Source organism: Equus caballus, chromosome 9 (assembly GCF_041296265.1).
Source record: "Equus caballus isolate H_3958 breed thoroughbred chromosome 9, TB-T2T, whole genome shotgun sequence".
In the NCBI taxonomy this organism is placed as follows: Eukaryota; Metazoa; Chordata; class Mammalia; order Perissodactyla; family Equidae; genus Equus; species Equus caballus.
The window spans coordinates 55,875,111-55,889,654 of NC_091692.1; the positions used below are offsets into that span (position 1 = coordinate 55,875,111).

Genomic DNA, 14,544 nt, shown 5'->3' on the forward strand with positions numbered 1-14,544 from the left:
TGACCCCCCGCTGCATTTTTAAGTGCCTTTTGATTGTGGCAAAGTATGCATAACCTAGACTTGGCCATTTGAACCATTTTTCCGTGGACAATTCAGTGGCATCAAATGCATTCACAATACTGCGCAACCATCACCGTGTTCATTTCCAAGACTTCTTTTCATCATCTCAAACAGAAACTCTGTCCCCATTAAACGCTGCCTCCCCATGACCCTCAGCTCCAGCCCCTGTGAACTTCTATTCTTCCTTCCATCTCGATGAATTTGCCTGTGCTCGGCACGTCATGTAAGGGGAACCGTATCATAGGTGTCTTTCTGGGTTGCGTTTATTTCACTGAGCGTAAGGTTTGCAAGGTTCATCCACGTTGTACCATGTGTCAGAAGTTCATTTCTTTTTAGGGCTGAATCTTCTTCCTGGGAACTATTGCACAGAAACACCCAAATTACTTCTACCAATTTCCCCCGGCCCTGAAAATTAACACGGAGAACCTTTCAACACCTTTCTTCTCCAGACTGGGGGGGCTCTGAGGAAAGGCCATTGTTACTGGAATAAGCAAGGGCAGGCTGGGAGTGGGGTCTCAGGGAAAGACGCCCTCAGGAGGTACCAGGGAATCCCCAAATGGATGGGAGGGTCTCAGCAGTAACTGAATTCAGGATGTGGTGGAGTCTCAGACCGGGTGCTAGTTCTCTGGCCGTGGGGTGAGGGGCTGGTGCTGCATGACAGGGAGAGAGGACGGCTCACCGTGTTCCTGGGACACCAGCCCCACGGGAGAGAGGGAAGGCTAGTGCGCCTTCCCGACGGACTGGTGGTGGGAAAAACTCAGCCTGGAGGAGACAGCCGTGTGCCCGGGGTAACCAGAAGGAATTACGTCTCCTTCAGCCAAAGCAGACAGCCCCTCGTCCTGGGCTCACTTTATCCAAATGGGAGCAAGAAGGAGGAAACAATTGAAGACGCTTCCAGATGTGAGATGTGTGGTGGCAGAGACTGTGCCTGGGAGATTCTGAAAGGCCTCACTGAAGTGACCTAGGCTGTGACCAGAAGGACAAGACTGAGCCACGCCTGCGTAGGTCCGGGAACAGGGAGTCGGGGGAAAGGCGCTGTTGGTGCTGAGACTCTGGGGCAGAAGTGAGCGTGAGCAGAGGAGGTCAGAAAGCTGCCCAGGCGGCTGGAGGGAGCCTGAGAAGCAACAGGAGCTGCGGCAGGGGCGGCGGTTAATGGGGCCAGACCGGGGAACCCGGTAGTCTGCGTTCATTTGGGTTTCTCTCTCACAACACTGCTCCCAAAAGTTGCACCTCTGAAGTACGAATATTGAACTTCTCCCGGTTTCCGTGGTCTAGGCATTGGGCACGGCTTAGCTGGGAGCCTCTGCCTCCAGGTCTCCGTGAAGCAGGACCTTCAGTCTCAACTGAGGCTAGACTAGGGGAGGATTTGCTCCCAAGTCACTCACACGGGTGGTGTCAGGAGTCATTGGGACTGAGAGTCTGAGTCTCCATGTGACTGTTGGCTGGGCGCTCCCTCAGATCTCGCCTCCCTTGGCCTCTACATAGGGCAACTGAAATCATCGCCACTTGCTATCTCATTTCCAGAAATGTGTCAGAGAGAGAGCGCAAGAGATGGAAACAGAGGGGGAGATAAAGGGAGGGAACTCAGGAAAGCAAGCAAGAGGGAAGTGACAGAGTTTTTGTAATTAAAACTTGGATGTGACATTCCATCAGCTGGGCTGTATTCTATTGCTCAGAAACCAGTTACTCAGGATGTAGTGGTTCCACAAGGATGTGCACAGCAGGAGGGAGGGAGCGCTGGGAGCCTTGGTGGAGGCTGCCCACCACATAGGCCGACAATGAGGCGCTTGGGTCTGGTTCTAAGGCCAACAGGAGACTGGGAAAGGTTGAATGCTAGTGAATGACAATATCTGAATTTCCTCGAACTTCCAACCCTTGAAGGTGCAGAGACCTGACAAGGAGCCCCCAAGGGGCAGTGACTTTTCCCAAATCACACGGCTGGAATCCAGGCCTGTTTGGAGAGGTATTCCCGACTGCATCCACCCCTTCTTGTAATTCTTCCACCTCTAAGTTCGGGGACCAGACCCAGGCGACACCACCTCCCAGATATGGGAGGCGTTATCACATGTCCACCCGAAGACGTCCCTGGGAATGTGTTTCTAGCGCCATCCCATCGTGCAGGTTGGGAGACTGGGGAGGCCCTGAGAGGCACAGTGGCTTTTCCAGGACACAGAACTGCTAGGAAAAAGGAGATCCGAACTGGGCGCTCTCTCTTCAAAGCTGGGGCGCTGGTTCCGATCCCAAGGAGCTGTGGGGAGGGCTGTGATGGAACTTTCTGTACAGCTCGGGAGATGACACGGGCAAGGAGGGTGAGCGGTCAACAGCCCCGAGGGGGCTTTGGGTGGGTCTGATGGAGGGAAGGGCCCCCCATCCTGGAACCTTGGAGACATGACCTCACTTCCTTGGCGACCGACCCCAACAGAGCTTAGAACTCTGGTCACCAGGCAGCCATTTTGTACACATAGCCCATTTGACCAGAGACACTCGACACAGGAGGATGTGTTCATGTATCCCCTCTTTGCGAGGCTCTGGCGCACAGAGAGCCAACAATGACAGTCTTCTCCAGCGCTGTCGACATTGGCTGAGACCGCACCTCCAAGACCTCAGGCCATTCGGAAGAAGGAACCCTCAGGTAACACAAGGCAGCCCAGGGCGGGCCACTCCGGGTCAGGCCACAAGTGTGATCCCACCCTCCCATGCGGGCAGCCCCACACCCCTTGACCCTTATTGTGTGTGTGTGTTGGCGGGCATGGAGTGACGGAAGGCAGGGATGAGCGTGGAGCTACCCTGGACGGGAGCAGACGGTTAGGGCTTGGAAGCCTGGCGGTATGTCGTGTTCATATCCCGGGTGGTGGCTGGCAGGATGGAAGGTGAGTGCTGGGAGCCAAGCCGCCCTACCCGTAGGTGAATCCCAAGCCCGTGAGGTGTCATCTCATTCGCTCCCTGTCTGGAGGTCTATGCGGATGCCCCTCTGTCTGTGCTCGGTGTGCGGGAGAGTTTTCCCCCTGTGGGCAAGTGCAGGCAGGCCCCTGCTACCTGCCGCCGCGGCCACCGGACGCTGTCTTTGCAGAGCTCCACCCAGGAGATGGTCCAGGAGCTGGCGCATGGGTCCTACGGCTCCATCTCCCTGGACAGGGGGCAAGTGCAGCAGACCACCGACCTTGCCCGGGGCTGGACTGAGGGGAGAGTGAGTGACACCCGGGGCCCTGAGATCACCGGGGTGTGTCCACAATCCAGAGTCAAATCTGGAGCCCTCCCCTGGACCCGCCCAGGGCTTTCCCACTGGAGTGTCCCAAGGGCCCAGTCCCAAAGGAATCTGGACTTCCACGCCTCCTCACCAGCTACCTAGGAGGGTGGGAAGTCGCTCTTTCCTAACCCTAGGCGGAGTAGACAAAACACTGATGTTTGCGCTTCACACTCGGCCAGGGGCATCTTTGAAATCTGCCATTTTCTGAATCTGAAACCTCTGTAACGAGGGTCTCAAACCTCCCTTTCGTGTAAAAGAAAGAAAAACCAGCGTCCTTTCTTGTAGTCAGCCAGATCCTCACAGCGTCTGTCTGCCCGTGCACTGTCTCCCGACTGGGGAGGGCTGAGGTTCCCACCAGACATTTCCCTTCATGTCAGGAGCACATGAAGCCTCAGGTGGGGGAGCGGGGGAGTCCTGCAGCCCTGGCTTAGGGCGGTTCTCAGTTCCGACCCACAGGACCCTGAGCAGCCACTTGGCAGCCCGAAGCTTCCGTCCTCTCATCTCTAGAATGGGGATGTTTGTGTTGGATTCGCTGGTCAGTGCTCTTAATGCACGCTTTGGTGCGGGGCGGTCTGTCCTTGCCAAGCCAGCCAAGTGTCCTGAGGAACTCATCGTATAATCCTCCCCCCGCCCAAACTCAAATTGGACTTTTCAAGCCTGGAAACCGGTTGGCTGTGGGCAATCCTGTCCCTCCTCTGCACACATCCCTGAGGGGCTCACAGTTCCTGGGGGACCTCCAGACCTTGACTTCCTGGAGGTTCACGCTGGTGCTGGTGACTCTGTGTCCTTCCTCATCTCACCCAGCGCGGAGAGTCACTCGGGCAGCGGAATGAGGCCTGCAGGATGCGGGCCCTCCAGGCAGGCCTGCTGGAGAGGCTGCCGCCGTCCATAGGACCAGCCTTGGCGCCTCGAAACATGGCCAACGTCACCACCATCGTGTTTGACTGCGCGGCTGTCCTCACCTCCCACGGGGTCCTGGACCACCTACTTGCTACGTGAGTGCCCAGCCCCTCCTCAGCACAGTGGTGACTCTGCCCACTGCCAGCTGTGTGTCTTGGAAACGGCCCTCCATCTCTCTGAGCTTCGATTGCTCCTCTGCAAAGTGGAGTGGGAGAGGATAAACTTCATCGGGTTCTGGTGGGCACGAATGGGATGAGCCACGGCAGGTGCTTCCCTGGGGCCTGGCTCTACAGAAGGGGCTGAGAGACGTGCCGTGGTTGTTCCTGGTTATTCTTTCCCTCTCCCCGATGAAGAGCAGTCTGCTCCCCCATCGCTGGGATGGGGCCTTTCTGAGTTTGCAAAGGCACACGGAAAGCACTCTGGCAGGGAGTGTGGGATTCCATCCAGCTGGTCGTGGGGCGGGTCCTTGGAGTAGCCAAGGAGGGGTCTCCGGGGCCGCAGAGGGGCCCCAGGCCCACTCAGCTACCGGGGATGCTTCTGGTTGGAGTTCATTCGAGAACACTGTATATTAAGCACCTGTGACATGCGGGAGCTTTAGAGACACTTGGCACAACGCAGTGAATGAAGCAGACACAGCCCCTGGACCCCCGCAGCAGCCTGAGACTCAGATAGTCACACACCATATCATCCACAGATCCTGTCCCCCGCCTGTCCCAGGGGATGCCCTCCTATGCTCCTTTACGACTGGAGGCCTCTTCCCACGTTCTCATGCATGATGGACCCCAGCGCCAACTAAAGACCTGAGTGTTCTTTGAGTGCCAGACGAGGGCCTCCTGTCTCCACAGAACAGGGCTGGGGGAGAACAAGAGGACAGAGGACTGTGGCTGGGGCGGGCCCGGCACAACTCTGATCTCACTCATCTTTTGATTCCTCTGGGAGGGCTGAGGTCTGATGGCTTCTACTGCAAGGGGATAGGAGTGAAAGAGAGCTGTGGGTGGGGTCCCAGAGCCCCTGGGAACCAGAGGGGAGGCTGGCTTGAGCTGTTCCCTGGCGACCCATCCCCACCACAGTCCCGTCTCCCTCCGCTTCCCCTTCTCCATATCCACCCCTTCTGACCACCACCAGCAGGCCCAGAAGAGAAGGGGTGTTAGCGAGCCGCTCACACATCGGCCTCAGTCCTCAGTCCACTTGCACAAGGGCATGGAGGGCTGGGCTGGACTGTGTCCAGCCTCTTTGCGAGAAGAGTGGCAGTGGGAAGAAGAGACTCACACAAACCCCGTGTTCCACCTGCTGGATGAGCAGGCCTGCCACTGCCAGGATGGCCACACAGGAGTCAGCGCCGGGGTGGGACTCCCCCCTGGTGGAAAGGGGCAGGCACAGGGCCCAGACCCAAAGCAGGGTGCCTTGGGAGGACAGTGTGGAAGCGACGGCCAGGCCTCTGGCTCTGTGGCCCAACTGCTTCCGCCCAGTACCGCGTCTTCTATGGTGGGAACCTGGCTGGACCCAATGCAGGATTTCTGGGAGCCCACGCCCTTTCCCTCTTTCAGGATGCGGCTGGCCTCTCTGCGTGTCATCTGGCCTGGGTCGCACCTGGGAGGCCCTGCCTACCTTCCCCAGGTCCAGCTGCAACATCAGGGGCCCAGGAGGGCAGAGCTGGAAGGTGAGGGCACAGCAGTCGGGGAAGACTGTCTGCGGTGGGGTTCACGGGCTGGGGTTCCCTTCAAGACAGCGGAGTCTCTCCTGTCTTGTAAAGTCGGGTACGTAGGTGAAACTTTCTCTTTCTCCCGCTGCAGCGCCAGTTCCAGAGCTCCTGCCGGCTCTAGAGCCAGAGCAAGGGCCAGCTCCGGGGCCAGAGGCAGCTCCAGCTGTAGTTCCACCGTCCGCGCCGGAGCTGGAGGCGGCCTCACCACCAGCAGCCTCACCTCCAGCAGCCTCACCTCCATCGGCCTCTCCAGGGCCGGAGCGAGCGCCATCAGCTTCAGCCCCAGTGCCAGCTTCTGAGCTGGAGCAAGATGCGCCATTGACTTTTGGACGATCTCTGCCTCCAGCTGCCGAAGTCACCGCAGAAGCGAGCGCCGAGCTGAGAGAGGAGAGGCCTAAGCTGCTGGACTTCCCTCCGAAGCTGGTGGCCGAGCAGCTGACCCGGATGGATGCGGTGAGCAGCGGGGCTCTTGGGCTAGGTGGGGCCCGCCTTGGTGGGCCATCAGCTGCCCCAGACCTCCTGTTCCCTCAGCCGCAATCCAACGATGTGGGTGCAAGTCACAGCTCCCCCACTCACCCACCGGGTGACCTGGGCCACCTTCTGGCCCCCAAGTCCTTGCTGTCCCCACATGGACAGTAGAGAGCACACCAAGGGCGGGCACCTGCTGGGCAGAGTGGCTGTGCGGATGGATGAGGTCGAACAGAGAGGAAGCGGGGCAGAGAACAGCCCTCTGGTGGGGGAGGGAAGCTCACTGGAGTGCTGCCAAGTCCTGGGTCACTCACCCATCGGCCCAGGAGGCCTCAACAGCCTCCGTACTTATTAGACACCTAGTGCGTCCTTACCTACATGGAAGACAGGCAAACAAAGCCCATGGTTGTTGCTGCCTCGGGGGAACGTGCAGCTGAAAGGGGAGTGGGACCAGGGGGTGATGAGAACGGGTGGAAGATGCCCCTTGAGATGGGCAGGTGTGAGCCGTGTTCTGGTGCTTGGGGGAAGCAAGACTGGGCTGCGAGCCAATGGGACTTCTCTTCCCCGCCCCTATTGGGTCCTCGGTCATCCTGCGCTGGGCGGCCTCAGCGGACACAGACAAAACCCAGAGACTCCCAGAAGCTTCAGGCCACCTCCTCAGGTTCCTGAGCTGCAGCTGACCAGTGCCTCCTGCCTGGGGCTGCGGGGGCCTGCAGACTCTGAGCTCGGGTGTGGCAGGGTCAGGTGACAGTCCCCATCCTCCCCAGGAGCTGTTCAAGAAGGTGGAGCCCCGCCACTGCCTGGGTTTTGTGTGGTGCCAGCGGCCCAATGGGAGCAAGGAGTACCTGGCTCCCACGGTTCGGGCCACTATCAACCAGTTTCTTCACGTGTCCGGCTGCGTCATCACGACGTGCCTTGGGGACCTCAGCATGACGGCCCAGGACAGGGCCAGAGTCGTCGAGCTGTGGATTCAGGTGGCCAAGGTCAGTAGTGGCAGGGCCCAGGGAGCCCCTCCCTGGAGTCAGGGGGACTGCCCCTTCTCCTCTCGCAGCTTTCAGCCTTGAAGTCGGTGGTCTGGGCCTCGGCAAAGTCCTAGGCCCCTTGCTGCCAAGGGCCTGCTGACCTTGAGTGCTGGTCCCAGTGGTGGGAAGCTCCCTTCCCGCCCTGGGTTGAGCTAAAATCTTCCTGCCCGCGAGCGTTACTCATCAGCTCCCAGGTGTGCCCTCCCTCGCTTCCCTGGGCATCTGCCTCATCCAGGACAGCAGAAGCCCACGAGGGGACACAAGCCAGAGGAAGCAGGGCTCCAGCCCGCCGTCGCAGCTCATTCCCTTCCCTTCCTCAGGAGTGCCGAGTCCTTGGAAATTATGCGTCCCTGCGTGCCATCGTGTCTGCTCTGCAGAGCCCCTCCATCAGCCGTCTGCAAAAGACATGGGGACGAGTTGCCAGGTGGGTAGGCCGTGCTCCATCCAAGCACCACCAGGGCGGACCAGACATCCCCCGTGCGACTGCCATGGACCCCTCATTCAGCTAGGACCATCTGGGAGGCAGCGGACCCTAGGGATGGGGACTGGCCACCTTGCTCGGGTCTCTGAGACTCTCTGAGACCCTAGGCAGTGGCTCCCCCCTTGTCACATCCTGGATTGAGCCACACTGGAGATTTCCAAGGGTGTACTTCGCAGCAACGGAGCCCTCATCGGCAACCAACGCTGTTAGAAACAATGTGCTCAGTCGGAGTGGGAATGGAGGCCCCAGGTGACCGCAGGAGAGCCTCCACCCGAGTCCCACGGTGACCTCAGAGCTCCGAAGAACCCGGGGAAAACCCTCGTCCAGGCCCCAGGCCCTTTGAACCTTCCGGGTTCTCAGCCAAAGGCATTTCGCCTTCAACCGCCCCGGGTTTTCTTTCCTCCTTTCCTCTCCCCTCAGGAAGAGCTCTCGAAAGTTGAAGAGGTTCATCAAAGACCAGTGGGTGAGCAGGAGGCAGCTGGTGAAGGTAAGACGGAGGCTGCACATCTGGAAGGAGGGGGAGCGAGAGGGGAGGGGACCCGGCAGGATGAGCTTTGGTTCTCCTGTCACGTGAAGTTGGTCAGGAAAAGATGGACAGGAAGAGGGATGTGCTAGCTCCATGGGCAGGTGGGGGCAGTTTGGGACAGGAGGCCAGGGGCATGGGATAGAATGGTGCGGGCTGGACTGTTCCAGGAGGCTGAGGACCTGGCAGAAGGTGCCGGTGTCTGGCTTCCATGCTGCTCCATCAGCTGCCCTGCATCTTCCTCCTGGCCACTGGCTGGAGCGAGTGGGCGGGCTTCCTTTCTTCCGAAGTCAGCCCAGTCTGTGCTCAGGAAGCCAGGGCCCCACTGCTCCTTCTGTCTTCACTGTGCCTCGCAAGAAGGGCACCCTGCCTGCCTGAGGGATGGGCACTGCCGGATCCCACGGGCCGGGGGCACTCAGGGGCTTCCCAGCCTTGGGACGGACACTGGACCTGGGACAGATCTGTGTCCCCTCGGTGACTCCCCACTCTGGCCCCTAAAGTGGGCGCTGCAGACAGTCCCAGTGGGATGCTCACCCAGGTCCTTGTTGGCGATGACATGTGCCCCGGAGGGCAAGGGCAAGTGCCCAGGGAACTGATGGCTTCTTCAGGGATCCTTCCCGCCCAGACGTCAGAAGTTTCCTCGTAAAACAGAAAGGAAATGCCACCCCGCAGTGCCCTGGTCGCCCCCTCCCCTGCTAGTCAGACGTGGCATTCGGGGTCCCCATCCTGAGCGGATGAAGAAAGAATTCTGTGCAGGGGAACTCCCTGAGGGGACCCTAGGGAGCTGAGGGCTTTAGCAAGGCCTTGGCCTCGGCCTGGGATCAGAGACTCCTGGGCGTTGGGGCTGGCAGAAGCCACTTGACCAGGCCTCCTGAGACACCTCATCTCCCTCCATCCGTGGCTCGGCCCAGCTGGGGGCCCGAACACAGCCTGAGAGTCCCGAGGACAGCACTGTGGTCAGCGGCTGGGCAGAGGGTGGTGTGAAGGCAGAGGAGACAGGGGCCTGTGGCTGGGAGGGGGAGCAGCCTCTCCTCTGGGGCCCCCTGAGCAAGTCCCTGCCCCTGTGTGGGCCTTGGTCTCCTCATCTGGGAGCCAGAGGGAGATGAGCCGTGGTGCAGGCCTCACAGTGGGTGCCGAGGCTCAAGGGTGGGGAGGAATGTGGGGAGCTTGGACCTGGCTCCAGAGGCAGGCTTGAGCGGAGAGCAGTGATGACGGTCAGATGACGCTTGGGCCTCAGGAGACTGTGGGAGGCAGACAGAGTTCGTCAAACCTTCCAGACGAGGTAACAGGTTCAGGGAGGCCTGGGCGGGCCCAAGGTCACACAGGAGTGAGTGTTGGAGCTGGGATGGCTCTGGAATCAGAGCACCCTGGAGGCGGGAGCCGCAGGGGCACCAGGTGACTGGGGCCACATGTCCAGGGTCCCCGATCTGGGAGGGGTCTGGGAGGACACTTGGAGGGGAGCGTCGGCTCACTGGCCCTGTCAACACCCTGGCAGGAGGCGACCTCTATGTTGACCAGCCTGGAGACGGGCCCCACAGGTGCCCAGAAGGTAAGGGTGCCTGTGGAGGAGGGGCCCAGGAGTCGCAGGAGAGGGGACTCCCCTTCCTAGCCGGAGGTCTCTACCAGCAGAGAGGGAGCCTTTCTCCTCCAGCCCTGCTCCTGGTGCCACAGACCTGAAATGCCTGCATTGGAAGTGACCAGGAGGAGGCCTGGAACGGATGGGCGCACAACGGATTTGGGACAGGGAGGGGCGGGGACCACGTACCCTGGGTTTTGCCAGAGCCGGCTGCTGGGAGGTGCCTGGAGGAGTTTGGGGTTCCTGGAGGAGAGAAGAGGAGGAAATTGGGGGTAGGCCGCCTAGGTGGGTAGCTTGGGCTGGGCAGGAGGCTGGGGTGAGGAGTGGAGGAGAGGTCTTTGACGGCTCCTGAGAGCGGGATCTCATCACCGTCTCCACCCCGCTGGCACAGGGGCTCATCCCCTTCCTTGGCACATTCCTCAATTACCTACTGCTGCTGGACACCAACATGGAGGATTACCTGGAGGTGAGTGAGCCTGGAGGTGGAGCTGGGGATCAGGATTCGGAGATTTGGGAGGAGAGACTTGCACTGAGGCCTGAGCTCACAACCCTTGGCAGAGTCCTCTCGTGAGGGCCTCACAGCCACCCCGGGAGCTGGGTGTCATGGCCATCTTAGTGATGAGTGAATATAGGATCCAGGTGAGCCGCCAGTCCAGGCTGCCTGACTGCGGAGCTGCTGGAGGGTGTGTCTGAGCTGGACTCAGCCTCTCCCTCAGGCCCCGCCCCTGCAGGGAGTGGAGCCAGGCCCCTCCAAGGCAGGAAGCACACGAGTGGCTGAGCATCCCTTCCTGCCTGAGGCCTCAGTCTGTCTGTCTGTCAGAGAGGGCTGTCTTAGAATGTCCCTGAGCCATAGCCCCGTGGCCTCCTTGCTCTGGAGCTCAGAGTCTTGGCCGGGACCCATTCCCGTTTCTGGTAGCGCCTGCTCCCTGGTCGACCCTGCTGGTAGTGCAACCTGAGAAAGGGTGGAGACGGGGGCTAGCTATGGGCTAAGGGGGCTGTTGCTCATGGGCTTTGGCTCTCTGCCTTCCAGGGAAATGAGATCAATTTTGAGAAAAGGAGTGAGGTGAGCAGCTGTGGCCTCCCCGTGCGGAGGGTGGGGCTGTGGCAATCAGAGACTCCTCCGGGGAAGACCTTCTCTGGCCCGATGCCTTGGGCCTTGCTTTCCTTGGGAGAGTTCGGCACCCAGAGCTGGGAAAGCCGTCCCATTGGTGCGTGGGGGAAGGGGCTGGCACCAAGGACACCTTCCTGCAGGAGGAGCTATTTCAAGCCAACTGTGAGAACGAGCAAGTCCTGCACGGAATTGGAGGGAAGGAGGGTTCCCATGTGGGCCAAGACCCCAGACCAGCTCCTTGACCCTCTTCTCACCTGTCTGAGTCCCCAGCACGGTCCCCCACCCAGGCCCCGTCTGCATCATGTCCTTTCTCCCAGGAATTCAAAGTCACCGAGCAGATCTTCCTGCTCCAGGAGGCAGTCCATCTTTACCACATTGAGGCTGAGGAGCGATTTGGGGCCTGGTTCGAGGCCATGGAGCCCCTCAGCGAGGATGAGAGGTGAGGCGGGGCAGGAGTTGGTGAGGGCAAGGCGGACTCTCTCTGATGGCCAGCTCCAGGGAGCCCGTGCCCGTGGCTTCCGGGTCAGTCCCGGGGCTTGTCGCATGGTCACCCGTGGGGCCCTGGGACTCCAACTGCTGGCCGTCTCTGGGAGGGTCACCTGAGGTGTGGCTCCCGGTAGCTGAAAAGTCCCCTCTGTCCTTTAGCTACAGCCTGTCCTGCCACCTGGAGCCCCCACAGGAGAGGGCCGGCAAGATGCGCCGGTTTTTCCTGCCCAAGAAGAACCGCGCGTCTCTCAGCTCAGGGCTCGGTGAGTGTCCAGACAGGCAGGGACTGAAGCCAGGGGCTCCGGAAAGCTTCGGGCTAAGCACGGGCCTAGGGAGATGGACAGCCGGCACGGGGATCCCAGCTCCACTGCTGACCAGGCCTGTGAGGGACAATTCCCTTGACCTTTGTGGGACTCAGCTTCCTCTTCTGTGAAATGGGTGAAGCGAAATGCCAGCTCCCATGTCAGGGACAATGGGGTAGTGTTGACTGAACACTCAGGACAAGGTTTGGAGCAGAATGCAGTGGGGCTGAGGTGTTGGGCTGGGATACTGGTGTGACCCCCCCAATCATCAGTGTCTTCTCTTCAGTCACCAGACCCCTGACGCAGAACCCAGCAACAGTGGCAGATCCCGGTCCTTCCAACAGCTCGAGTGCAGCCTGCTCTTCAGCGGCGGGGACGCGGCTGGGAAACACGCGGGGCCCCAGGCCGGCTCCTCCCATGCTGATGGGGAGAAGAACATTCTAAGCCTTTTCCTGGGAGCCCTGGAGCCCAAGAGGGAGGGGACGACCCCACCCCACAGGCCTGGCAGCTCCACCCCAGCGCCTGTTTACCACTTGGGAAGGGGCCGTATTTCTTTCGTGTTAGTAGTTAGTGCTAGTTTTGAATTTGATGTTAAAATCCTGTTTCTGTTCCAGCCTGCGAGTCACGGTCTGGTTCTTTCCCCTCCTGTGCTCGTGTCAAGGAGACACAGACTCTCGCGTTCCTCCTGGAATGAAGAAATCTTGCAGGGTCTCGGCTTATTGTATGTGAGAGAAGGGAGAAGGGCCAGGCCCCTCCCTGGATACTGAGGGACACCTCCGCGCCCCCCCTTACTCAGAGGACGGCTTCATTTCAGTGTGGTTCACGTGGGCCAGGAGCAGAGACAGCACCCAGAGCTCCTGGCATTTAGAGGGTGGAGGTACTTTCACAGGCAGAGCAACAACCACTGGAATGCGGGTGTCTTTAAAATGGCACGGGCCAGCACCACGACCTGCCCCAGGACAGTGGCTGCTTTTCCACCCCTTTGGAGGAGAGGCCACGTGTTCGGCTTCTCTTGTGGAGGTTCCTCTTCACCAGATGTTAGGAACTTGTCGTTTTCTAATGAGGCTCTGGACAGCAGCAGCTCTAAGTGCAGAGAACGATGTAAAAGCTCAAAACGTGCATGTGGAGGGTCAAGGCCGGAGAAGGTCATGTGCAGATGGACTAAGGGCAGGCAGGACCCTCCCTCCCCCGGCCCCTCTGGGGGCTCCATGTTCACCCTTCACCTGGATTGGAATCCTCTGGGATCCTGGTCCACGGCTCTGAATTCCTTTCCCTGCAAGTTTGGTATCCAGGGGGACAGATCTGTGATGCAGCTTTGAAGGCTACATCTGGGCATCCTTCCCGACGCATCACTGCTCCTTGTCCACCAGGATTTCCTGCCTCCGTGCACTTCCTTCTGCAATTCTTGGAAGGGCAGAAATTCCCTCGAATGCCTCGGCCTCTCTGTCCCGTACCTCGTGGCCACTCCTCCCTGGCAGGGTCTGACGGATCACGGGTGGAGTCTGCTTTGCAAACATTAGATACCCTAATCCTGGCCAAAGAATGACCTATACTCTCCCTCGCTGCCCAGGGTGACATCTGGGCCCCTGTGGTTCTGAGGTGTGTGGTCTCAGGCAATCACCTGTTCACACACTCAGGCATGTTGTTTCTGACTCATCCTAACGGGGCAGGAGGACCTGAGCCTATAAACCATGCAGCCCCTCGGAGGGCTGTGTTCTCTTGCCCAGCCTTATGCTCCGTTTATGGTGTGGGTGTGAACCTTTCCCGTTGGAAGCTTTCAGAGATGAGTCGTGAGAGGAGGGTGGTTGAGGGGTCCAGCAGGGAACGCAAGCAAACGGATGACGGGTAAACACAGCCTGACAAAATTAAAACACTTAAATGGTTCCAGTCTGGTGGTGAGCAGACACTGCTCCGAGCTCACTCCAAGAACCCACCCGGTGACCAGGAGCTAGAGGGTTACCACCTGGCATTTTGAACGCCCCCCCCCCCACCCCACCCCGGGAAAGACCCTGTAAGACTAGGACCACAGGAAGTGCTTGGCCCTTCTGAGTTCTCCCCTCCTTTCTGATGGCTGCAAGTGTCACCCAGACACACAGCAGCGTGAACCCTGCCAGGGAGGCCTCCTCAGTACGGCCAGCAGCTGAGGAGAAATGCTGGTTCCCAGCAGCCCAGGCCCTTCTTGGTATGGCACAGCCATCCAGGAAGGTGACTTTCTAAATGGAAGCCGGAGCCGGCTGTACCTTCCCGCCACAGAGAAAGAGAAGTGCCAAGTCCCAAGGCTAGTCCAGGCCCAGGAGGAAGACACCGTGTCCAAGGGGTTTCCCTCACAGGGCCGTGAGGCTCCTGAGAGCCGACCCTTTGGTTGCAGCGCTTTGTTTGTCATGAGCCTACCAGACGGCAGAGGACAATAACTCGCTGCCTCTTTGGGCTTCCAATGGCCAAAAATGAACTGATCGCCAGCAAAAAGAGGCCCACATGTGCAGCACCTGTATCTCATCAGTCTTTATGTTACTTTGATATAAATTTTAGAGAGAGAGCTATATATATATGTTCACTCACACACAAATATATCATGCACTCTAACTTATTCCAAACAGAATCAAGAAATAATACTCATACTCCTCAAATGCACGGTTTTGCAGCTGGTTCCCTCTCGGTAGCTGGTA

The 14,544-nt window shown here is 59.3% G+C and overlaps 1 protein-coding gene across 1 annotated transcript; it reads left to right on the plus strand.

Moving 5' to 3' along the window:
- Positions 1-2,500: 2,500 nt before the first annotated feature.
- On the plus strand, positions 2,501-12,491 carry LOC138915557 (ral guanine nucleotide dissociation stimulator-like). Its single transcript, XM_070222310.1, has 14 exons — positions 2,501-2,692; positions 3,131-3,247; positions 4,112-4,302; positions 5,755-5,867; positions 6,001-6,362; positions 7,145-7,360; positions 7,720-7,823; positions 8,301-8,367; positions 9,899-9,952; positions 10,371-10,445; positions 11,010-11,042; positions 11,408-11,529; positions 11,736-11,839; positions 12,165-12,491. The coding sequence occupies exons 1-14, from the start codon at positions 2,558-2,560 to the stop codon at positions 12,320-12,322; spliced, it is 1,851 nt and encodes a 616-aa protein (XP_070078411.1). The 5' UTR covers positions 2,501-2,557; the 3' UTR covers positions 12,323-12,491.
- The last annotated feature ends 2,053 nt before the right edge of the window (positions 12,492-14,544 follow it).